The sequence below is a fragment of the Thamnophis sirtalis genome, unplaced genomic scaffold (assembly GCF_051295495.1).
Source record: "Thamnophis sirtalis isolate CommonGarterSnake01/CBP01778 unplaced genomic scaffold, rThaSir2_p1.2 scaffold_10, whole genome shotgun sequence".
NCBI lineage: Eukaryota > Metazoa > Chordata > Lepidosauria > Squamata > Natricidae > Thamnophis > Thamnophis sirtalis.
Genome location: NW_028261390.1, coordinates 54,028,664 through 54,054,559, shown reverse-complemented (window position 1 = coordinate 54,054,559; position 25,896 = coordinate 54,028,664). Strand labels below are relative to the sequence as shown.

The 25,896-nt window shown below is 42.0% G+C and overlaps 1 protein-coding gene across 1 annotated transcript; it reads right to left on the bottom strand.

Moving 5' to 3' along the window:
• Positions 1-22,518: 22,518 nt before the first annotated feature.
• Positions 22,519-25,331, bottom strand: LOC106543892 (fibroblast growth factor-binding protein 1-like). Its single transcript, XM_014059998.2, has 2 exons — positions 25,239-25,331; positions 22,519-23,475 (listed from the first exon to the last, which is right to left on the bottom strand). Exon 2 carries the CDS (start codon positions 23,451-23,453, stop codon positions 22,803-22,805), a length of 651 nt encoding a protein of 216 aa, XP_013915473.2. The 5' UTR covers positions 23,454-23,475; positions 25,239-25,331; the 3' UTR covers positions 22,519-22,802.
• Between the last annotated feature and the right edge of the window lie 565 nt (positions 25,332-25,896).

The following is a 25,896-nucleotide window of genomic DNA, read 5'->3' as shown; positions in this document are numbered from 1 at the left end:
AAGAAATTTAAGAACAATTCCCCTGAAGCTACATCCTGCAGTTATAAACAGGCAAAAAATGTTTGATCTTTTAAAACTGAGTAATTATTTTGCTATGTCTTTTAACCTGGGAGCAAGGCAGTTGTGCCAATGTACAACAAAACAGATTATGTAAACATTTTAAAATGCAAAGACATCTTAGGGTGTTTTCTTCCAGTCATATCACATGCAGTATTGTTGAAATGCCAAACAATCAAATAGCTTCTTGGCTCTTTTGACGGTTTATATAAGATTAAATTCTAGATTACGTTACAGTGGTGATGCTGCTGTTGAAGCTACTAATCCCAGCTGCCCAGGACTTTTTCTAATAAACCGAAGAGATGTATTTTGTTTTAAGATGCTTGATTTAAGATGCCAGATGTTTCCCCTGGTTATGATGCATCCACATTGGACTGAGAGCACATTGGGTTTCCACCTCAGACAATGTGAGACTGGATGAAAAAGGAGAACATCAGAAATATTCCTTGGAACAGAAGCCACTTAGGCACTGATTGAAAAAAAATAATGTTATCGTCTGATAAACTTCTTCTTGGGAAGTAATATTGCTGTTTGATCATAAGTCACTAGTGCTGATTGTGCAAGTTATTCCACCTTTGATGTCACATCAACTCACTATGCACTTTTTCTCACGGCCAGACAACAGAAACCAGAGAGGGTTTCGGGGGGTGGGGGTGGGGATTGAACAATTCATGGACACCATCTGTGGCCTGGGAGAATCTCAACACCTTAAAGTCAAATGATGAGAGCCTTCTGAGTCAAGATGACTGTTTCCCCAAGAGAGAGATTTCACTGGATTGGCAGACAATGGACAATGAGTGACCCGGGTAAAAAAAAGGAGGATTTTAGCTAAACAGTTTTTCATGCAAAAACTGGCTTTTCTACTGTCTACTGCCTATATGGAACTATCAGTAAAGTTATACTCTTGATAAAATAATGTCCAAGGAGTTTCTTTTTCTGTATATGCCAATGGGATGGTTAACATTAAGCCAATTCTCATAGTTGTAGCTTACATGGATCCTACCAGGAGGCCAACAACCCTGAGATGTTGGCAGACAAAGTTTTGGAAGAGAGGAAGAAGCCAGCAGAAATCTTGGCCCAAGAAGGTCCAGCAATACTGGGGCAGATGCAGCCAGTTGGTCCACACCCAAACAAAAGGCTGAGAGGACCAAGCAACAGCATGCAAGCCCAAAAGAGAGAGTGAAGGATGCCCTGTATCAGAGATCAAAACCTGCCAGGCGACAAACATGAACTAGGCGGTGGAAGCTGAAGTTCCTCGGGAGTCAACTTGGTCCAAGGGAGCAGGTGGAAGATGAAGTGACTGGCCAAGTAGGACAAACAACTGAGTGGAAGTTTCTGGTCACTAACCACAGCCCATCAATGAAACAGTTGAGAGAGAAGTTTGGCATTTTGGAAATCCAGCCAGGTACACTGGGGACTGCAATGGTGGACACCAAGCAGGATGAGTGAACCACTAACAGTGGTATCTACCCCATCTCCCCGTCCTCTGCAGCTGACCATGCCAACATCAATGGGGATGGCTGAAGTCTTGGTGCAGGCAATGGCAGCAGCTGGCCCCACCATCCCAATTCTGGCATTGCTGCAGATGGTCCATTGGTTCCAGTGATATCTGGAGCCTCTGCATATACATCAGCGGCAGTGGGGACATCCTGGTACAGGAGAAGTGACCAACTACCTCCTTGGTGGTCCACTTTGACAGATGCCCAGACAACCTGGCCCATTTCCTGGCTTAAGTTTGGCACTATATGGAGTGCTATGGAGTGAGGTACCCAGATGATGCAGCTTGGGTTCATGCCATCACGTACAATCTGGAAAGGAGTGCTTCAGGGTGGTTGGTGTCTCTACATGATGAGGGGGCTGTGGAGCTGATCAGGGGTGGGTTCTGCTACTACCAGTTCACTTGCGGATATGCCGCACATGTACAGGTGCTCCATGTTCATGCATACGAGCAGTGCAACAAAAATTGCTCTGCATATGCGCAGAAGGCAAAAACAAGATGGTGGCGCCTATGGCACCACCGAGAGTCAGGGGTGTGGCATACCTTGGTTGCTGCTGGTTGCAGCGACCCAGGCCACCAAGTTACTACCAGTTCAGCCAAACCAGTCCAAACTGGTAGGAACCCACCTCTGGAGCTGACTGACCTGGACACCTTCATGCAAGCACTCAACACATGGATGCCCACATCTGCACCCTAATGCAGGGGAACAGCCAGTGACAGAGTATATCCAGAGTACTTCCACAATCTGACCAACCACTTGAGAGACTAGCCCAAGTACATGCTGGTTTACCAATTTCAGGAAAGACTAAACAAGAAGCTATACCACAATTGCCTATCACAGGGTGGAGGGGGTTGCCACACAACCTGTGGGCATGGTACCAAGTGGCATGTCAGCCCTGGAGTCATCTTTAACTTGGAATTTTCAGCGCTGGATGGGCAAGCTGTGGGAATGGGAGGGGGATGGTAGAGTGTAGGTTGTGTAGCCGTAACATTTTTCCCCTTGGGAGTCAAGGATGTTCAGCCTGCATATGGGGAGGCATAACTGGGAGTCAACTACAGTTGGGACAGTGACCTGATTGGACCATGTGATGCCCATATGGATGCAGGGGAAGGAACTTTGACTTTACTTTGGGTGGGGAAAACCAGGGGCTTCAGATTCGGGTTTTCCCAGATGTGCCAATATGACATCTCTAATAAATTCAAGCATTTAGGAAAATGCCTGCCTTAGAATTTTGATTTTGTTGTGGTGTTACTTGGAACACTGACAATAACCTGAGTCTCCTTTTAAAAGCTACCAAGAATCTCCCCATGCCACAGGTTCACTGTCTGGGGTCCTGAGTCTTGGGTGCCTCCCCGGTCTCCCAGGTAGCGCAAAGACTCAGGGAAGATGGAGGAGAAAACAGAAAGCACGAAGGGAGCCACTGGGACTAGCTCAGAGATTGTCTGTGGGACTATTTGTTACCTCTCGGGTACCTCTCAGAAACTGCAGAAGCTGAACATCGGCAGGGTGCCTGGCCCAAAAAGCTGGTGCCCTGGCAAGTCATGCAGATGGATCCTTCCAGATGGGGTGAAGCTACAGGAATCCCACTACCCCAGGAGTTGGTTGGTGGGGCGACCTTCTAGGAGCCCCAAATCACATTGGGACAGGATAATTGCACCACAGCCTTCGAGTGGAGAGCAACGAGACCCCACGAGCTTAGCGAGAATGGGGTCTTCAGCTGCCATCTCAAAGCCAGTTACTAGTCAGCCTTCTGGAGAGGTTTGGTCAGCTCAGCATGGGTGGTATTGCCCAACTCCCTCCAGGCAGCCAGCCTGGTTATGTTCTGACTCAGCCCACGTTCACCTTCCCGGGCCAAGGTGGCAAGACAATCCAGAGTGGAGTATCTGCCTCATTCCACTCAGCACAATGTGGATCGTGCTTAAAACTCCCTCAATGGGCCTGGTCTACTGGGCTGACAGCTCCAACAAGAACTGGCACCAGCCAGCAACAGGGGCCTTTGGGTCAATCCAGCCTGCGATTGTGGAGAGAAACGTTATCGCTGCCGGGACCAAATACTTTGCCTCACCAGCCACCCCCAGACAGCCACTGGCAGAGCAAATACTCCCTGGATGGGCCTTTTACCCCAGCTATGGATAGGTGCAGTACCAGTGGACACCAGCTGAAGTCCTGCCGCCCCAACTCTGCAGCCAGCACCACCAGTCACCCCTTCCCTATGGTTCAGAGTGACTTTCGACGGGACCCCAGGAAAGCTGGCTTATTTCCTGAACTGAATTTGGTCCTATGGGGATCATTACCAAACAGATCAAGCTATAGTCTAACCAATTGCTGACAATATGATGGAGGGAGAAGCAGCTGAATGGATAGCCCAATTCCACAGTCAGGGAACCCCTGAGTTAGATGACGCAGATGAATTCATGTAACTGCTTTGGGTCCAATTTGAAGATATGGCCCACAGGGAAGAAGCTGAGGCAGAGATCAAAATGGCAGTGGCCATGGGCCTAGAGATTCACCCTCACTGGAAGCCTACTCCTAACAACCTACTAAGAGACTCCTGCAAAATCAGCCCCTGCAAAACCAGCCTAAGCGCCTAAGCTGACATCCACGGCTACAATCAAGTGCTTCAGGTGCAGTCAACAAGGCCAACAAGCTTCCGAGTGCCTGGCACCAGCCCCCGTTCCTCAACTCCATACTCCAGGAGGCCCCCAGAAAGAAGAAAACTCAGTGGAGACCAACGGACAAAGGGAAGCTTTCCAGGCAAGCTGTTGAGGTTCTTTCCCCACCATTAAGCAGGGGAGAAACTCCAGCTCCAGAACCCTTTCGAGGCATCGGCAGCAAAAGCACTGAGACCAGTGAAGAGGATCTGAGGGTAAGTGAAGCCATCTGCCCTTCTCCATTAAGTCCTGGATAGTGATACCTAGGACTTGGGCCCAAGGAAACATAGATGCCATCATAGACACCGACTGCACCAGGTACCTAATTAGCCTCCCAGCTGTTCAAAAGTAGGGATAGACACAAAATCCCCAGGTCACTAAATATGCTTTTTTTAAATTCAAGTTTTTATTTTTTTTATATTCTTTATACATATCACTGTGTGAATGGTGTGGTATCTGGGTACCATACATTTCAGTCCACATAAACATCTCATTACTCCTAAATATTACATTTCCTTTCCATTATTTCATATTATTTATTTATGCCTTTTGTTATCACTTCATTTCTAAACCTTCTTTCTGTCCCTTTATATATCTTAACATATTAATATATAATTACTATTTTACCCATCTATTTTCTATTCCTATTTTAACTTTCGCCCTTCATATCGCTATAATATTCAAATATGTGTTTTTCACCTATTTTGTGGTTCATATTTCCTTAGTTAAATCAGAATTTCATCTTTCATCCTTCCATTATTCAGTATCTCCATATACAGTTTTAGTACTAATCACAATCATTTATACATTTAAAGTACTTCTATTCATGTTCTTTCCAATTCTTCAATCCATATATATATACCGTATTTTTCAGAGTGTAAGATGCACCTTATACTCTGGGAAGGGGAAAAAAAACATAAAGTGCGGAGAGATATGTTTAGTCCTGTCTTGCCATGGGAGAGGTAAAGAAAAGTGGATAAAAGCTTATCCTTTAGGAAGATTGAGCCCCATGTGTCGCATTTTTGCCCTCCCCAGATAAAACAGAGTGCAGAGTGCTCCTAGGGGCCGGTGAGGGCAAAACCTTTTAAAAAAAATTTCCTCTTCAAAATCTTGGTTCGTCTTATACTCCGGTGTGTCTTATACTCCAAAGAATATGGTATGTTCTTTTACTCTATTTTCCCTTATCCATCATCTCTTACCCGCATCCGAATCTTTAATCTTATTTTCCTTTTAGTTTTCATCCCATATTTGTCTCTTAAGTCTTTTTCCCCTCTATTTGATTATGCAATCCAACTTTTTCTCCCATCTCTACTCTTTCCCACTGTCTAATTCCAGAACTATTCCACATCCTATCTCTTTTCTCCTGTTCTCTTCCTTTTTCTCCCATACCCTTTTTAGGCCTTTTATATTATTTTCCTCCTTTTTTAATTCCTTAATTCCTATTAGTTTTAGTAACATCTCCTCCTTGTTATTGTCTTCCTGCTGGTTTCTCTCCATTTCCCCCCCTGTTTCTTCTGGTGTCATTGTCCAGATCATTGTCCATTATTATTTGTATTATATTTTCCAGTTTTTGGTCTATACGGTCAAATATTTTCTCAGTGCTTTGAAAAAGCTCCATTCCATTTAGATTCCCCTCACTTTAATCTTATATTGTGTCTGTATTTAGTCGATATCTTTTTTTAGCCCACTGTCTAGAGTTTATAAATTCAAAAAGCAAAACTTCCAAGTCACAATTTTAAATGTCTCATCAGTAGTCAGTCCAATCAATTTAAATTCACCAGGAGGTTATAAGAAAAGCATTCTAAGAACACATTTGAAATAGGTAGGAAAGAAAAGGCTCAAAGGGGCTAGACTCCCCCTCTCCCACCCATGATTCTAGGCCATTTGAGAATTGTGGAGGTGATCACAGCAGGGCAGGCAAGACCAAAACAGTGCATTGTAAATTATTTTTGACTATTGCTGGGGTGCAAAGGGAAATGGTATATTAGATTTCTTCAAATGCCGGAAAAGGGATAGAAATGTTCAGATGCCAACATTGCCCATAAAAAACCAGGGGAGCTTTGCTCATAGTGTTGTGATTCCCATATCCCCATGAGGACACAAGCAATCCCAGAAGTATAGCCCAGTCTTCAGTTATTGCTTTGTTTAGGGCCTATCTCGATCTTCTTCTCAAATCTTGGCCTCTTTATAACTTCTACAGAACAATCTGTGGACAACCAGGCCTTATTGTATGTCCTTCTGTTCCTCAAGAAACTTCTAGTCAAGTTAAAGCTCAGTTGTTCTTTCTCCAGGACTGCCCCGGACTGTCTTAGTAATGAAGGAAGAGTGACTTAGATCAGCCTCCTCTCTACAAAATCTTTCTTGCAGGGAAGAGCATTTTTTAGGCCTTTGCTCAGAGCTAACCCTGCCCATCCAATGCTTTTGGAGCAGATGGGGACTCAGCCATCTTCCAAGGGAGGGGAGAGTTTCAGATCAACAGCCAGCCTTCCATTTTTCAGGGTCTTTCCAGCAACCAAGCCTCTTTGTATGATAATGCATGTCTCAGAATAATCTCTGGACTAAAGATAATCTTTCCAAGCTATGGTATCTCTCTATCTACAGGAAGTCCAAAGTCAGCTTTCAGGATGGTTCTTTGGCATATGGACTATATGACTGTTTTCCCAGGATCACCATGAATATCTACATAGTATATTAAAATGACCAAGGTAAAGTCTCATTTGAGACTTTGGCCACATCCAGAGGTGGTATTCAGCCAGTTCTGACTGGTTCTGGCAAACCGGTAGTGGAAATTTTGAGTAGTTCAGAGAACTGGCAAATACTACTTCTGGCTGGCCCTGCCCCGATCTATTCGCTGCCTCCCAGCCGATAGGCTAGAAGAAGAATCAGGGCTTGCTTTTCAGCTGGGAGATCGCTTGACAAAGAAGGGAAAAAACCCAAAGATGCCATTGCTTTAAATTGAAAAGCCAAGAAGAGCTGCTCGGAAGGAGGTTTTTAATTGCAGAAGCGAAGTGACATTCCTCAGTTCTTTTCTGGGTCAGTTGAACAACAAACTGGATAAGAGAAGGAATTCTTGTATGGTTCTATGTTTTTGAAGTTTTGGGGTTTGTGCAAGGTGGGCTTTGTGTTTCTAAAAGGGTTTGGGTGATTCCCACTGACTTTCATCCTGTGTTGGGTCTTCAGTGTGGTGGCTGCTTATTCTAATTCTACTACTCTGTTTTGTTAGCTGCCAAATTTTGCCACAAGGAGATTTTGAAATATCCTGTCTTGAATGGGTTTTCTACTGATCTGTTTGCCTGCTTGTGAATTGAGCCGAAACTCTGGCTTCCACTTTCAATTGGCTCATTATCTCCAAGCACTGGGACTGGAATGTGGAATGAACCACAGGCAAGTTTCTTGGTCAGCAGCTTGATTTTTCCTTGCTTTTCTTGTGACTAATATTTTATTTGGGGAAATGAATAGGGGGGATCGATTCCTTCCCACAACAGGTTAGTGGAGTGGGGAGGGAATGGGGATTTTACAGTATCCTTCCCCTGGAGTGGAGCTGAAATTCCCCGTCTGGCAGACCAAAACCTCTTGACTACTGCAATAGTTTCAGTTTATTCTCATTTTTTCCTTGCCAAATAAATGCCAACATTATTCTATTCAATTCCTCAAAACATTTTTTTTCTCTAGTTTTATTAGTAATTGTTTGGAATTAAAAAAGTATCTTCAGCAGTATTGTAGGAAGTTATCACCCAGCCCTCTCCTAGAAAAATGAAATATCCTAGGAAATATTGAAAAGGCAGAATATTACATTTCCCTGGAAGTGAAAAGGAGGAAACATGTTTTAAAGGCAGAGTAGCTCCCTGCCCACCCCACTTGTCAGTGGGTCATTAAGATGACCAAGCCAGTCCCTTTACATAATAAAGAGTTCTCCCCTTCAGCTCCAGGGTAATGGGATTAAGGCATGATTAGCCTTTACCCACTCACCACATGGCATCTGAGAACTCAACCAAACCTGGATTCAAAATACAGCCTAGAGAGTTGCCCCTGCATGGCCCCATGGGAATCTGACAACCAATCAGAATACATTTCTTACACAGGAACAGGAAACAGAGAGGTGGGGCTGAACAGATTATAAAAAGCCCAGCAAGCCACTTCCTCAGTCCTTCTCTTCTTCTCCACCCAACATTGAAGCATGTGATCACCTTTCCTGTTCAGGACTCAAGCCATGTGGTCCTGTCCACCATTAAACCACCTTTCCAAGCAGCCTCCATGTCTCCAGTGTCTTTTTCCCCACTTGAACCCAGAAGGACATTTCTTTCAACAGTACGTTCATCTTTATTGTAGCTATTCTACCCATCATAGAAAGTTGCAGGCTTTTCCATCTCTCCATATCCAGCTTGATTTGATGCATTAATTTTGTATAGTTGCCCTCTTTAATTGTTATACCTCTTACTGTTAGGTAGATTCCTAAGTTATTCACTTTTTTTCACTGGATATCCATTTTCTTTATTAATTCATCCCTCTGTTTATTTGTAAGATTTTAAACTTTTATTTTAGTTGTTTATGTTTTTCTTTTATATAGACCTTGTAGTGATATTAAGTCTAGATTCAATCTTTGTAATTTATTGAAAATTTTCTTCCTTTTCATGGGTGAGTTCAATCTGTTAATGTTTAATGATAGTATCTTAAGATCTTCTTGCATTGTTCTATCTATATCTGAGTCATAAACACTTGATTGTTCTTATTTCTGTCGGTTCTTTGAGTCTTGCTCCGTTGCTCTCTGTTCGATCCCTTTTCTCCTTTTCACTTCCCTTTTGCTGCAGTTTCTTTTCTTCTGTAGCAGGCATTCCTTGATCTCTATCTTCTATTGCTTCCCTCTCCTACAGTTCCTCTTCAGTACTGAAATGCTGATTGTAGAACTCCATCCCCTCTCGACATGTATGGTTGTGCGACTGTTGTCTACTTTTATTATTTGTATTTTGTCTTTTATGTTCCCCTTTTTTTCCCCCCTTGAATTGTTCGCCGCCCTGAGTCCTCCCGGAAAAGGGCGGCATACAAATAATACAATACAATACAATACAATACAATCACTTTATCCAGTGAGTCCAATCTATGTCTCTTTTCATTCCATGTGACCAGTATTCCTTCTGGAGTCAGCCATCTGAAATTTATGTTACACTTAGTCAACAATGTAGTTAAAAATTGGTACTGCTTCTGCAATTCTTCTTGGGACCTGTTCCAGAACGACCAATTGTTTCCCTTTATACTGTATTGGCTCATCTCTTGCCTTGTTAAGCTCTTCGTCCCTCATCAATTTCTTCACGAATGTTATGAGAGAGAGGAGAGCCAGCAATGAGAGACAGAACAATAAAACAGATCCTGAGAGGAACGTGGAAATCAATGGGAGAGCATCAGAGCAACTGGAGGCTGCCGGTGTAGGTGGAGCCTTTCAGTCTTTCAGTAAATCAGATCAGTGACGTGACCCGTCAAAACCGCGGTCCACTAAAGCGCGCCCGATCAAAGCGCATACGTGACGTCATCAGCAGCGCGACAAATAAAATTAAAAATAAATTAAATTAAAATTAAAATAAAATTAAAGCAAGCCGATTCACATAAAGGTAAGGGTTAGGTTTAGGGTTAGGGTTAGGTTAAGGGTTAGGGTTAGGTTTAGGGTTACGTTAAGCGTTAGGGTTAGGTTTAGGGTTAGGTTAAGGGTTAGCGTTAGGTTTAGCGTTAGGTTAAGGGTTAGGTTTAGGGTTAGGCTTAGGGTTAGGTTAAGGGTTAGGCTTAGGGTTAGGGTTAGGGTTAGGTTTGGGGGGTTTAGGGTAAGGTTTTCGCGTTAATTTTAAATTTACCGCTCACAGCGTGCCGTTTTTGTTGCTCTGTGATGACGTCACATACGCGCTTTTGAACCGAGAATGGCAACTGAGCAGCGGGGCAGACCATGAACTGAGAAGAGCAGGGAGAACCGAATGCCTGGTAGTGGCAGGAGAAAAGCAAGCAGGAAGCGAGGATAAAAAGTCAGCACAGGACACAAGGCAAAAGAAAATCAAAGGCAAGTAGACAATAGCAAGTATAGAACATATAAAGGCAGAAAAGTAAGAGATAAATCAAGCCCATAAGAAAGCAGGGAAAGGAAGGATCACAGGAAGGAAGGGACAATCAAAGAATATTCCAGTACAGGCTAGGAACGAATCTCGCACTTAAACCTCAAACACTAAAAAAAAAAAAAATTGGACAATCTAATTGATCTGCTAGAACCTTAAAATTTAAACTAGACAATTTGAACTATAGAACTTTAAATCCTTAAACTAAGCATTCTTTAAATGCAAGAATCTTAAACTTTTATCTAGACTTGAGTCCCCCAAATTTTAAATTTCAAATGATCTGTTAGAATACTTGTATTCCAAATTGGACCTTTTCCCTTTTAAAGAATCTGTTGTCAAACCCTCTACACTTTCACTCTCACTTTTTTAAAAAATCCATTCATGGAAGAAGAAGAATACTATTGTGATCTGCAGAAAATGTTCCATGTATATACTTATGCCCACAGAATACCCAATCTACATACGTACAAAATGTAAATTAATCAACTTACTAGAAGAAAAAGTAAAAAGTCTAGAGGAAACTCTAACCACTCTGAAACTCAACCTAGAAAATGAGAAACCCCCAAAACTTGCAAAAAGAACATAATAATGACCAAACAACTTTTAAAAGAGTTGACTCCTTAGAGCAGTGTTTCTCAACCTTGGCCACTTGAAGATGTCCGGACTTCAACTCCCAGAATTCCCCAGCCAGCGAATGCTGGCTGAGGAATTCTGGGAGTTGAAGTCCAGACATCTTCAAGTTGCTAAGGTTGAGAAACACTGGTCTAGGGCCAAAGTTGACATAGCAGACAAAGCCAATGCAAAAAAAGCAGGTCTAAAGATGGGCTGGAGAGTCTAGGGCTGTGGAGAAGATCATCCTCATTGTCATTGTCATCCTCCCAATGCCCCTCCAACAGGAAGGTAAATTCAAAGACACTGTCTTCTTCCTCCATCTGGAGGTCATGCACCAGATGGAGGACATCTGGCGCATGAGCTCCATTATGCACATACACTCACATGATATGAAAATACACTCACAAGTGACAAGGGCCACCACTTTCAAAAGTTGAAAACCATTTGGAAAGTCTACCCCCTCAACATTTTCATCTATGTTAACATTTACATGAACCCAGATGTCCACTTTTTAAGGCCATCAAAATGTAAACAGATAAATAAGCTATGTAACTTACGGTTAATAGTTCCAGTCTGAGTTACCACTGTTCCACAGAGCTAAGAGAGGGGAAATCCACAAAAATATAAATCTGTGTGGTGTCTTCTGTGATCACAAAAGCATGACCTCATTGTGGCTGCATTTCCAACCTAGGAAAAAGAATAAAACTGGGTAATAAAAGCACCTTTTTACTCTTCAGTTTGTCTATTGTTCCTGACTTACCATATTTATGTAGTTATCACCACACAGATTTATATTTTTGTGGATTTCCCCTCTCTTAGCTCTGTGGAACAGTGGTAACTCAGACTGGAACTATTAACCGTAAGTTAAGAGAGGGGAAATGCTGGCTGGGGAATTCTGGGAGTTGAAGTCCGGACATCTTCAAGTGGCCAAGGTTGAGAAACACTGCCTTAGAGGAAGAAGACATATAGAAATAAGTCACTCATAAGAAAAAAAAAACCCACAAACCAAGTACAAAACCCCTGTCCAAACCAACTCACTCTGACGCAGCCCCACTGGTGCTAAGCAATCGATTTCATAGACTCTCACTAGAAGAAAACATGCAGATGCATAGAAAAGAAGCACCAACAAATGTCTATAATAAAGTAGCTCCATCAATTACTTCTGTAATAGATAGAAAAACACCCAGTGGTGGGTTTCAAAAATTGTTCGAACCTACTCTGTGGGTGTGGCCTTCTTTGTGGGAGTGGCTTGCCACCCATGTGACCGGATGGGAGTGGCTTGCCTCCCATGTGACCGGATATGAAGATGCTGGCGACACTTGTCAGAACCACCTTAAATTACCTCACACACAGCACTGGCATGCATAAGAATATGATGTAAACTTGTTTTTTAAAAGTCATCTTTGGTTTGCGTTAAAACAACTTCAACACATGAGATGTTCTGATTGCAGTACAAATGCAGTAGTCATCCTTACCTTTCACAGAGGCACTGAGTTTTATAAATATGAGCATGATAGTGTAGAATAATCATATCCAAGGACCAGTGGTGGGTTTCAAAAAGTTTTGGAACCTCTTCTGTAGGTGTGGCCTGCTTTCCGGGTCCACTGGTGGAACCTCTTCTCACCGGTTCGGTAGATTTGACGAACTGGTTCTACCGAATAGGTGCGAACTGGTAGGAACCCACCTCTGAAAACACCCCAAACCTCCCTAGGGGAAAAAAAAAGGTTAGTGTTGGTGATAGGAGATTCAATTCTCAAAGGAATAGAACCTGTAGACCAGGCAGTTTATCCAGAGAGGTATATTGTCTCCCTGGAGCTAAAATCAAAGATGTGGCTGAGAACCTAATCAAAATAATAAAATGCACAAACTAGTACCCCTTTCTACTACTACATGTAGGGATGAATGACCCCAAAAAGGACTTGAGAAAAAATATTGAGTGATTACGAACAGCTAGGCAAGAAAGTCAAGGACTTAGGTGCACAAGTAGTTTTTTCATCTGCCAACGAAAGGACAACATCTGGTAAGAGAACAAAGAATTCTAGAAGTGAACCACTGGCTAAAGGGTTGGTGTTGCCAAAGAAACTTTGGGTCCCTGGACCATGGTCTGTACTACCTCCAAGGCAGTGACGTGGAGGCAGGGGAGGCACAGCCTCACCACTGTCAATCATGAAAAGGAAAAAACGGGTAAACGGGAAAAGGCGAGTGCTGAGGTTAGGCTAGCTAGCTGCTGCCACACAGTGAATGACTGCCTGTTTTAAAAAGCCTCTAAAAAGCGCCCTCTACTATGAGGCAGGAGAACTGCATGCCTCATTTTTAGTCTGACTTTTTAGGCTCTCAAGCAGAGTTAAGCGAGGGTTAAAAGCCCAAACAATCCCGAGGTAGTTGAGGCACGCAGTCCTCCTGCCTCATAGTAGAGGGCGCATTTTAAGAGGCTTCAATTCTGTCATTCTGTTTAAAGCTGCAGTGTTGTGCTCACTTTTCCTCCTCTCTTTCTCCGTTTCTGATGCCCTTCCCCCACCCCACGCTCCCTCTTATCCTTCAAATTCCCTTTTTTTTCCTTTTTTCTTTAATAAATGTAATGCTCAGGCATTCTCTCCTCTCCCACGACACCCCACTGACTACAGCACTTTCTTTCACCCGCCTGTGCTTGCGGGTGAGGGGTCATTATCAGCTTAATCCCATTTGCATGGCCTAAAGGTTTTCAGATGCGGCTTTGCTTCTAATGGTTTCCATGCTGCTTGATTAAAGGTTCCTTTTGAAATAATCCGTTTCAAGAGTCTTTACTTTCTCAAGTTAGGAGAGGAGCCGTTACAGTAGAGCTGTTTAACTCATTCTTTGCATCAGTCTTCACGCAAAAAGAAACTATAGCCCAACCTAACAGAAACATAATTGTGAAAAACAGACTGAAAATAAAAGTCAAGCAAAATAAAAAAACAGTAAGAGAACACCTGTCTGATCTTGATGAATACGAATCACCTGATGGATTACATCCCAGAGTTCTAAAGGAGCTGGAAGATGTCATCTCAGAACCACTGAACCACATCTTTCAAAAATCCTGGAACATCGGGGAAATACAAGAGGACTGGAAAATAGCTGATGTGCTTCCCATCTTCAAAAAAGGAGGGGAAAAACCAGACCCAGGAAACTACAGACCAATAAACCTAACATCAATACCCAGGAAAATACTGGAAAAGATAATAATAAAAAAAACAGATCTGCCAACACCTAGAAATGAGTAAAGTAATAATTAGCAGCCAGCACAAGTTTGTTAAAAACAGACTGTGCCAAACCAATCTTATTCCATTCTTCAACATAGTGACTAAATTAGTACACCAGTGAAATACTGTGGACATAATATAATTAGACTTCAGCAAGGCATTCGATAAAGTAGACCACAACCTACTTCTTTGTAATCTAGAAAAAAAGTGGGATAGATAGCTTCACCATCAGATGTATTCACAACTGGCTGATGAACCATACTCGATGAGTAGTTCTTAATGGGTCCAAGTCTACATGGAGAGAAGTAAGCAGTGGGGCAGTAATGGTATCCTATTATTTTCACTACTGGTTTGGTAGCGGGAGCGCGCATGCACGGAAGGTCTGTGATGATGTCTGGGTGGATGGGCAGAGCCTCATGCCGTCACCACTACTGGTCTGCCCGAATCGGTGCAAACTGGCAGCATACCACCTCTGAGTGGGGTACCACAAGGTTCCATCTTAGGCCCAGTACTCTTCAATATCTTCATAAATGACTTTGATGAGGGAATAGAAGGGGAACTTACCAAATGATGATACTAAGGTGGCAGGAATAGCTAACACCCAGAAGAAAGGCTCAAGATCCAGATGGATCTTGACAGACCTGAACACTGGGCCCTATCTAACAAAATGAAATTCAATTTAGAGAATAGTAAAGTCCTACACTTAGATTAAAAAAACTCAAAAGAACACATATAAACTGTTCACCAAGCTTAATAGCAGTGACTGTGAGAGGAATCGTGGAGTCTTGGTGTCTTAGTGGATAACCAGCTAAATATGAGCCAGCAGTGTGCAGCAGCAGCCAAAACAGCCAATGAAATCCTAAATTGCATTAATAAGTTGCATTAATAAATGCATTAAGATCAAGTGAGGTACTAGTACCACTCTATAAAGCCCTAGTAAGACCATACCTAGAGTACTGCATCCAGCTTTGGTCACTACACTATAAAAAGATGTTGAGACTCTAGAAAAAGTGCAGAGAAGAGCAACCAGGATGATTAGGGGACTGGAGACTAAAACATATGAAGAAAGGTTACAGGAACTGGGCATGGCTAGTCTAGTGAAGAGAAGGACCAGATGAGACATGATAGCAATCTTCCAATATTTGAGGGGCTGCCACAGAGAGGAAGGGGTCAAGCTATTTTCCAAAGTACCTGAAGGTTGGACAAGGAATAATGGATGGAAACTGACCAAGGAGAGATTCAACCTAGAAATAAGAAGGAACTTTCTGACAGTGAGAACAATCAACCAATAGAACAGCTTGTCTTTGGCTTTGTCACTTGAGACTTTTAAGAAGAGATTGGACTGCCATTTGTCAGAAATGGTGTAGGGTCTCCTGCTTGGGCAGGGGGTTGGACTAGATTACCTATAAGATCCCTTCCAACTCTATTCATTTGTTAATCTGGTTTTGCTTCTGTTGTAACAATGCGGATTTATTCAGTAAAGTTTATACACTTGGTAAAGTAACGTTCCAGGAGTTTCTTCTGGATTTGCCAGCTGGACAACTGACAGTTCTCTCCTCTGACTAGAATCAGATCAAACCAGGAGTGAAATGCTACCAGTTCAGATCACTTCACCTGAACCGGTAGTAAAAAGTGCTACCTGTTCGCCCAAACCAGTAGTAAAAAAATGCTACTGGTTCATGTGAACTGGTAGCTCTGACGATCAGCTGCGTGACAATCAGCTGTGCCATGTGATTTATATTCACTAGAAAGCAGGAAATCCTGTTTCCTAGCAAATCTAAATCGCACGGCACAGCTGTCCCCCCCACTCAATGTTCTGTTACCTTTGAAGACTCAGAAAAGGCTTCTTAATCCTTTTTCAGTGCTGTGCGGTAGCACCTACAGTGCGGATGCGCGCACAAAACGAACCGGTAGCAGACTTCAGAGCATTTCACCCTTGGATCAACCCCAGCACAGCTTTTCAAGGTTAGTAAAAGTTGATAGCCTTTCTAAAGAAATCCAGGACCAGAAAAGAAAACCAGGTTAGTTCTAAATTGTTCACTGCATGTTTGAGTCATTGCACAAAGCTCAGCTTCCTTCTCCCTCTCCTTTAATAGGTCAGTGAGGATGTGCTAGCATCGGCTGTTGCCTGTCCACCCCTTACTTTTTTCTCCCTCCCCACTTTCCTCAGGGTGGAGAAATCCACCTTAATAATCAAGTTCCCAAATCTGAGGCTGAGCTGTTCTGATCAGCCGGAGGAAACCTGCACAGAGTCAAGGTACCTTTGCTTAAAGTTGGGAGAGAAACCAAAGTCAAGAAGGTTGTCCCATTAGGAGCCTCCTGTTCCAGAGCCAGAGTGGCAATGTGACAGATTAGCCTCATGGGATATCCCCTCAGACAGCAGCTGAGCTGATTAATTCTGGTGTAAATTGGCTCAGTGAGAGCCACACAGGATAGACTTTGTAATAGTTTCTGTAGTAGTATTGCACAGGCTAACTAACATGGGGTTTCTTGTACTTTAAATTTGCTTTTTCAAATGTATTGCTAATAATTTGCCATAAGCCTTAATCTTCAGAAAACCCTCTCTTTCAGAAAACAATACTGGCAATAGAGCATTCAATACAATGGTAGATAACACTTTCATTTTATCTGTTCTCAAGCTTCCATAAACAAAGCAAATATTCAAGCTCAACCTTGGGAAACACCGAGAATATGTCTTACCCATATCCACGTTGATGTTTTTTCTTTGCAAATGTTACAATTATCTTTTTATGGCAATGCTCACATATTATTGGATGCTTTAATTTGTGTGATGTAACTGGATAGATCACTATCCAGAGCCGAGGTGGCGCAGTGGTTAGGGTGCAGTACTGCAGGCCACTTCAGCTGACTGTTATCTGCAGTTCAGCGGTTCAAATCTCACCGGCTCAAAGTTGACTCAGCCTTCCATCCTTCCGAGGTGGGTGAAATGGGGACCCAGACTGTGGGGGCGATATGCTGACTCTGTAAACCGCTTAGAGAGGGCTGAAAGCCCTATGAAGCGGTATATAAGTCTAACTGCTATTGCTATTGCTATTTCTAAACCAATCAATTTTTTCTTTGAAATTCTTTCTTGTCCTAACTGTAAAAGTAAATGTAAGCCATTTATCTTGAGTCTCCCTTTTCATAGGGAGACCCCACTTTTATCAGAGTAATACATTGCTTTTAAACGATTTTCTGATTCAGTTATTAAGGGTAAAGCTGAGGTAGAACCTAGCACCAGATTTGGCCATCACCAGTCAAGCAAAGACACTTGGAAATGCTTTTAGGTCATGGAGGCCTTCCCATTCTCCTGTACAATGCAGAAGTCATGATTAAAGCAGTTGAATCATGCATCATTAGCATGTCTGCAGAAATGAATAGATTTCCTGTTATTTTAAAAGATTCCCCAGTGCAGAGTCATCCCTGACTTCCTTATTACTACAAAATCAAGAGCAATTCTTGGAAGAAGCCTGGAGGAAGCCAACAACTCTGTTATCTCCATGAAGTCAAACTGAATGAGAACAGCAAGTACAGAGCCATTATGCCTTTGGCAGCAACAGCCAACCCTGAACCCAATTGAGGGTGTGGCGTTTGTGATCTGAACACATTCACTATCCCTATGAATGAACAGAATGCATAAAACATATGTAGCAGCTCATCACTCATGGGTCCTGTGATTGGCCAAAGACAGTGGGGAGATATCGGATGGTTGCTGTTCATTGGCCCTGCCTGAGAAAGAGGCGTTGGCTCACCCTATATCCCCAGGAGCTCTTATGCAATTCAGATAGGTGCGGAGTTTGAACGGGAGCCAAGCAGGTGAGTTAGTAAAGTTGAACAGGAAAGCAATGGAAATGTACACACTGAGTTTCCATGGGAGGAGAAGAAGAGGGAAAGTTGTAGGTGGATTTGGTCACAGCTTGCCAAGGACACAAGGCTTGGAGTTAAGCCATAAACATTCACAGAGAATCAAGGTAGCAGCAACCTCATCCTGGAAACTGGGAGCACAGAGTGTAGGTAATATCTCATCCGGCATTATGCAAACTGCTACATATTACATATCATCATGACTAAGGCACCTTTTTGGGAAACCCAGCAAGGGCATTGAATATGTTGGGGCTTTGTTGAAGAAAATAACAGCAGCAGTCTATCCAACTCCCTAACTTCAGTCTCTATTTACTGTCTGCTGTGGAGTAAGTCTAAAGCCAGTAAAACTGAAGAGTCAAAGCCTAAAATGTTAAACATTAAACATAGCCAGAGAGTGAACAATCCAGTAGTGCAGAAGACTCTTTTCTACCATGGAATGAGAGGAAGGCAGTACTGCAAATCAACATAGTCTATCTCAGAGACTTATGGGGCAGATCATTTGGGTTCACCGACAAAAGGGCGAACGACAAAAGCGCGCTCGACTAAAACGCAGTGACAAAACCGCGAGTTCTAAAGCGCTCCGATGAATGAGCGCTGAATCGCGCCAATAACAGCGCGGTGACAGAAGCGTGCTGTAAACCTCAACCTAACCCTAACCCTAACCCTAACCCTAACCCTAACCCTAACCCTAACCCTAACCCTAACCCTAACCCTAACCCTAACCCTAACCCTAACCCTAACCCTAACCCTAACCCTAACCCTAAACGTCACCCTAAACGTCACCCTAAACGTCACCCTAACCCTAACCCTAACCCTAACCCTAACCCTAACCCTAACCCTAACCCTAACCCTAACCCTAACCCTAACCCTAACCCTAACCCTAACCCTAACCCTAACCCTAACCCTAACCCTAACCCTAACCCTAACCCTAACCCTAACCCTAACCCTTACCTTAACTTAAATTGACGTGCTGTTGTAAATCGCCCTTCTGTCGCTGTGCTGTTGTCGCCGCACTGTTGTCGCCGGGTTGATGATGTTGCGGTTTTAGTGATGCGGTTTTGTTGGAGCACTTTTGTCGGCGCACTTTTGTCATGCGCACTTTTGTCGTGCGCACTTTTGTCGGGTCACGATCATTTGCATATTCAAGGGTGTCCTTGGGTTATGATTTTAAAAAGTGAAGATGATGGTCATGGCAATGTAATCAAAAGTACACCTGTTTGGTATGTGTTGAGCTTCACTCAAACTATTGAAGTCATCATCTTGACTTTTTCAAAATCACATCCTGTAGACATTCCTGACATATCCAGTGATACATTAGAATGCTTGAAGAGAAGGGCATAGCTTCTCAGGTGTCCTGCAATTTTTATATCAAAATGGAATCCAAAATCTTGAATTACAATGGGAAGGGTGGGGGGGGGGGTTAGTTAATCTTACAAAACCTGTTTCTACATTTGGCAGAAGCTGTTTCCAAATGCAAGGTCTTCACTACTTGTCAATGAGAGGTGACAAAGTCTTGAATCAACAGCCAGATGCTTTTCACCCCAAAGACAGTGCACTGGTCAAAGGCATTTGTGATTGCTGCTATCAACTGAAAAGAACCCCTGAACCCAGAATATCTCAAATAAGCTCAGTTTAGGTACATTCACAAGATTGAAACAGAAAGAAGAAACTTTCTATTATTAGAATTTTGATGTGATTCAACCCGAGAATAGCCTCTCTCAAGAACCATGACAATATGTAGAAAATGGGACAAAATAGTGTTTTGAGGAAACAAATATTAGAAGAAATTACTTTATGGTGCCCACAGACATAACCTCCTGTTCCCCAAAGAGCTTTGCCCTATGATACTAAAAATATTCATTCTAATGCAGTTGGAATCAGATATTGGGCAACTGAGGCTACTTCAGGATGAAGCTTTGTTCCTCTGCATATTTCTGATTTCATGCAGGCAGTGTGGGTAGACAGCAGTTATTTCTTTGAGATGTTCAGGAAGGAAGGAAGGAAGGAGGGAAGGAGGGAGGGAGGGAGGGAGGGAAGAAGGGAGAGACAGAAATAAATCAAGAAAGAAAGAAAGAAAGAAAGAAAGAAAGAAAGAAAGAAAGAAAGAAAGAAAGAAAGAGAAAGAAATTGAGGGAGGCATCTTGGAACAGTTTGGGATAGTGATTAAGACAGCAGGCTAGAAACTGGGAGACTATGATTTCTAGTCTGACCTTGGGCATGAAGCCAATTGGGTAATCTTGGGCCAGTCACTCTGTTTCAGCCCTAGGAAGAAGGCAACGGCAAATTATTTTCAAAATCTTGCCAAGAAAAGTGCAGTGACTTGCCCAGCCTTGAGTCAACAAGGAGTCAAAGGCATAACTACCTACCCATCCACCCACACATGCACACACAACCCTGCAGGAGGGGGAAAAACCCTGCTGCTTGGGGTAACCAAAAGGAAAAGGAAAAACAAGGTTTGTGTTAGGACCTGAAGCTTCATGGGGATTATCTGGAGGAGAGGAATGTTGGGTCTTCAAGGGAAATCTTGGGTGAAAACAAGGTAGGGAGGTCTACAATTGAACCTGGGAGACAAGAAAGCAAAGACCACTGATCTCACCAGTATCTGCATGGCATGCAAGTGAGATGATCCTGAGAGGTGGGGATATCAGCATTGCTTGTAAGAATCTCATTTATTTGATTGAAACAAACAAACAAAAAACTATATCATCTGCTTCAGTTACAACACACATCACTTATTCCATTTGCTGAATGCTATCAATGCAAAGGATAGCATTGCAGTGCATATCAGTCATCTACAATATCTGCTGTTGTGTCTATAATCAGAAGAAATCCAAAACATGATGTCCGAGTTACATCTAATTTATCCCTTAGTATTTTCTATATATGCAATCAGCATTTTGTATCAGCCTGAGTAGCCAGCTGCTCAGCTATTGGATGGATCTTCTACCTGCTGACCAGCCAGAGAGGATGAAAAATGTCTAGAGGGCAGCCTTGACCACAGGTGGAAGTTGCCATATCGATTATTTTGAACTTCCCTGTATATGTCTTGAATGCAAAAGTGGAGGACAAGGGAAGAAAGGTGAGGCCAGTCATTTTGTGAAAATGTTCTGTGTCCCAAGAAATCACAACTCATAACAAAATGTTATAGGACCAGGATTACAACCCCCCCCCCCCCCAAATATGAAGCTTTTTCATCTTACCTCTCTACCTGTAACAGAGCCAAAGAAATGATGTTCATGCATTGAAAGCCATGGGTCTTTGAGTTTGGGGAAACAGACTGATAGTATAGCTCCACCTTGCAGAGACTGGAAATCTGAATTGGTAGTTGAAGGCGTTCTAAAATTAATTTTATTGCACTAGCAAAATTTATTTTGGACCACATGCTGTTGTATCAAACCCACATGGCTCTTGGTTGTTGGAGTAGAAGAATGACTAAAGTTGTTTTAAATCTTCAAAAGAGCTTATACTTCTGACTGTCTGTGTGTGCTAAATGTTGACATTAGAAATGATATTAAAAAAACAAAGGATTAAATGAGGTGAATTTAGAGTACTCAGATTAAGGGCAAATCGTCTTGCTTAAAAACAAAGTCTGCTATTTATAATGATGTCTCTAGACCTCCAAGGTCCTTCCAACTCTGTTATTCTGTTCTGTTCCCTCCACCCCCAGTCTTGAATAAATCCAAGACTATGGGCCATCTCAGAACCACCATTCTGCCCTCCCCATTAAAATAGTGATCCCATTTAACAAAATGATACCCCTTGCCTCATTAGGGTGGAGGACAAATTTTGCACAGCAGTTAGATAATTCATTTCTACATTAATATTGCCAATTCTGTCCCATGGATTTCTCTCCCCCCCCCCAATTCTCTATGCTGATCAATTCCACTTGCTAGTCTGAAATGCTAGTGAGTAGATGGTGGCCATCAGGCTCACTAAAATTTAGTTCTGAGTTAGTGCATTTTGGGCTGCATGCAAATTATGGACACATAGAAAAGAAAATTGGGACAAGCAGAAGACAGAACTACAGAGAACAATTTTAAAAGGCTTTATTTTTAGCAATATACATTCAAAAAGTAAAAAAAAAAGTGCATAGCACCGAAATAATCTCATTGGCTAGAAATATACAGGAAAGAATGAAGCAATACATGGAACTTTTCACATCTTTGTAACTTTTGCATAGCTCACTATACAGATCCATTTTTATCCAAGCCCGGCCCTCTTTTACATGTGCCACAATGGGAATGAGACTATGATTGCAAGACTGTGGCCTCCATCTTAAATTTTTAAATACTTTCCCACCACCAGACACACCTGAGATCCATTGAAAAATAGTTTTATTGTATCTTTGATGAAAAGGCTCATTTTTACTCTTCCTTTCCTAAATACAATATATCACCCCCACCACACAGACTTCCTTTTCTTCTCATCTTGCCTGATAAAGTGTTCTTAGACATCTTGGGCACTGATGTGCAAACATCAAATTGGCCTAATAAAAATATGCATATTATGCAAAATTGCTACACAGAAAACAATTGCTGGCAACCCTTCCATCAGATTTATCCCTTTCATTTGATACTTTTCTCCCAAGTTACACAGAGGAAGGAAGGATTGGGTGACAGTGGAGAGGAATAACAGTTACAGTCACATTTTTTTTTTTAGAAAAAGAACAAAACCCATTGCATTTACTTTCACAAGTGGAGTTTGACTGGATGCACCAGAGAAAAATTCAGATTGTTTGCTCTTGATATTGTTTGCGAGATAGTTGTGCCCATAATAACTCAAGGCCTTTGGTCCACCTCCCTTCCATTTCTAACTGCACTTTTTATCTTGTACCATTGAAATGATGAAGTAGCAAAGATTTTGCCACGTCTCGGAGCAGTATTCTTCAGCCACCTTTTTCTGATCCACATAATCAATATCTTCCACACAATCACTGGATTCTTTCTCTGGCTGTTTGGGTATTGGTGTCTCTGGCTTGGCGTCCATAAGCATTCTAAGATGGGCAGTAGGTGGCCCAGTCTTACAGACTTTAGATTTTAAAAGAGTTTTGGGGTCCTTGCAGAGATTCTTCTGCTTCTTTAGAGATCGAGTGATTTCTTTCCAGAAGGCCTTCTGCTTTTCTGCATACTGTGGGCAGGTAGAAGGGCTGCCAGAAAAAGCACAGGAGAAAGCATCTTCCCCCTTTTTGCAGTCTACCTTTAGCAGAGCGGTCTCTTTCTCATTTATAGTCCAGGAACATTCAGCCTTCTCTTTAGTTGTAAACTTCCCTTTTGTGGGAGAACCTCGTTGTCCTCTGTTTCTTTGGCCCTTGGCATTCTTATTAGGTCCAGCCTGGGCTCTTCCCGCTCTGCCATTATTTGGTTTCTCTCTTTTTCTCTCTTTCACTGTTTCACTGTCAGCTTGCAGCATTTGACAGAACATCATGAGGATACACAGCAGAGCAAAATGTTTGGTCTTCATGTTTCCTAGTGCTTTTTTAAACCTGTTTTAGAAATAAAAATCCCTTGTAAAGATATGCATCTACTTTTATGTATGCTAGACATGCCCTAAAATAATCAATTATCTATTATCAGCAAAAGGTTGTAAAATAGGACGATACCACTGCTGCTCCTAATGATATTTTTGAGCACGAACTCTTAAGACTACTTAAGATAAATGGTAAAAGTATTCCTCCTTACAAGGAACATAGCATGATCACAATGTTTCTAAGTGGAGATACATGGGACAATCTGAAGGGTTAATTCATATGAATTTGGTGACCTCCATTACTAATCTGGTGCTGAAGTTGGATGACATTTGAGCATGGTGTACATTACACGTTGTTTTTTTCTTCATAATCTCTATTCAAGCAGATAATCATCAGCAAGTGAATAGGGTTAGATGAAATTGTGCCGATTACAACTGCTTTCTACTGAAAGGAACTGAAGAAACATCATTTGAAGGAAAGTATTTATAACCATATCAATTCTTTAGCAGCTAAATAATTGCCAAAAGTAGGGATATCGGACCCTAGAGAAATGGAGAAATGTTAAAAATGTAAAAAGAATAATATGACCAAGAAGATAATCAACAACTAGCAAAATCTATTTTGCTGCTGTTTTGCTTACAGCATCTTTAGCAGGGATTCAATTAGATTGTCAGCTAATGTGAAACTCTCATTGTGGAATAAATCTCATGTGGCAGGGTTATTATGAGTTCCAGAGAGAAAAGGCTGATAAAACAGCAAATATACCTTTAAACAGAGTTAATGATTCCATAGCATTGGAGAATTCTATTTAAAAAGAACCCTGCAACTCTCCACTCTTCTTATTTTAAAGTAATCATCTCAGTCATGAGTCACATCTTCCTTATTCCTTTCTGGTTCTGACAATTCAGATCACGGAACAAAATCTCCTGCAATCAACCTGCCACATTTTTGATATATGTGAAAAGCACATAAGTGAACTCAATCAATTTCAAACTACTTTTTACTAAGTACAGTAAACCAATTCATTCACATCACAAAGTGAATACTATTTAGTGGGAAGACTCTCTATTTCATCAGAGGATTTGGTCTATTTCATCAGAGGATCCACAGTCTGACTTCTGGTAAGGCAGATTGCAAATTGACTTTCTGCAACTCAACTTTTCTGCCTTGCTGAAGACGGAAATCTAATACCACAATCTTCAGTCCACAGGCTTGAAAGAATTGAATCTGCACAGATATTAAGATTGCAATCTTACGCCGACCTACTTGGGATTAAATAACACAATGCATTCTCAAGGGACCTGCAATGCACAAATGCATTGGAATTCAGGTATTTTATGTTATGCTACAGTCCCACAGATTTATTACAAAGAGACAAAGTTCATCTTGATATACTTGTGTTGGTTACCATAAATTACTGATAAGAAGTCTTGGAAGCTGCAATCAGGAGCTGACATGATGGAGACTCAATACTTTTAATACTTTCCTACTAACTATCCACCCACAGAAATCCCTACTGTTTCCTTCTTGTTGGGGAAAATATACTATACCTTTCTGTTCTAAGGGCAGGGGAAAATTGACTTGGTAACTTTTACAGAAAGAGAGATGGTGAGGAATGGATGAAGCAATGTCTGGTTGGGGATAGCTGTCAAGAACAGCCCAGAAATAAATAACTACATGTAATATCTAGTTTGGTCTTCAGAAGACAAGCAAGAAATCTAATCTTGCAGTTCTGAGCAGTTTTTCACTGCTGATAAAAAAAGCACAATTATACATACCTTTTGCTGTCTTATAAAAATCACGCTGGCATGCCTCTGAAGTATGGCACATTTCTCCTTATTTATATACTCAAGAGACACACCTACATGACTCCAGAATCCTATAGCTTCATGGTAGCAGATTTGTGTGGTTTACTCACTTACCAAGACACACCTTCTGGAACAGGCCAAATCAAATTTGCAACAGTAGAAAAAACAGGTGAGTACAATGCAGTGAAAGGTGTAGATTTGAGAAAGAGACAATGTATAATAAGCTCCCCCATGCCCTGCCTGAGGCTGAGAGTGGAAACTTCCAATGGATAATGGCAAGTTCAGAGCAGGAAAGGGTTTGCCGATGGATAGAAAGATAAAGTGATACCATGAGCCACGGAGTGCAGCTAAGTCCTTGTCATCACCTTTCCTAATATAATGAACAGAAGTCCCATTCATTGCACTGGAATTTGCTTTCTCCTGCCAATCACCTTGTAGCAACACTGATTGAACACAGAAATAGACTTTGCCTTCAGTGCTGAGGTCTTTTAATCTGGGCAAATTGTCAAAAAAAAAGCTAGACAGTGGCCCAGAAATAAAAGCTTAAAGGCTATAGTGAATATATCAACTGGCTTACCATGAACTTTAGTAGACCACAACGAACAAAATCTTTTGTCTGAGAGTTCCT

Bases quoted from the DNA above. Each gene is read 5' to 3' on its own strand.
- LOC106543892 (XM_014059998.2), bottom strand. From the start codon at position 23,453: ATGAAGACCAAACATTTTGCTCTGCTGTGTATCCTCATGATGTTCTGT.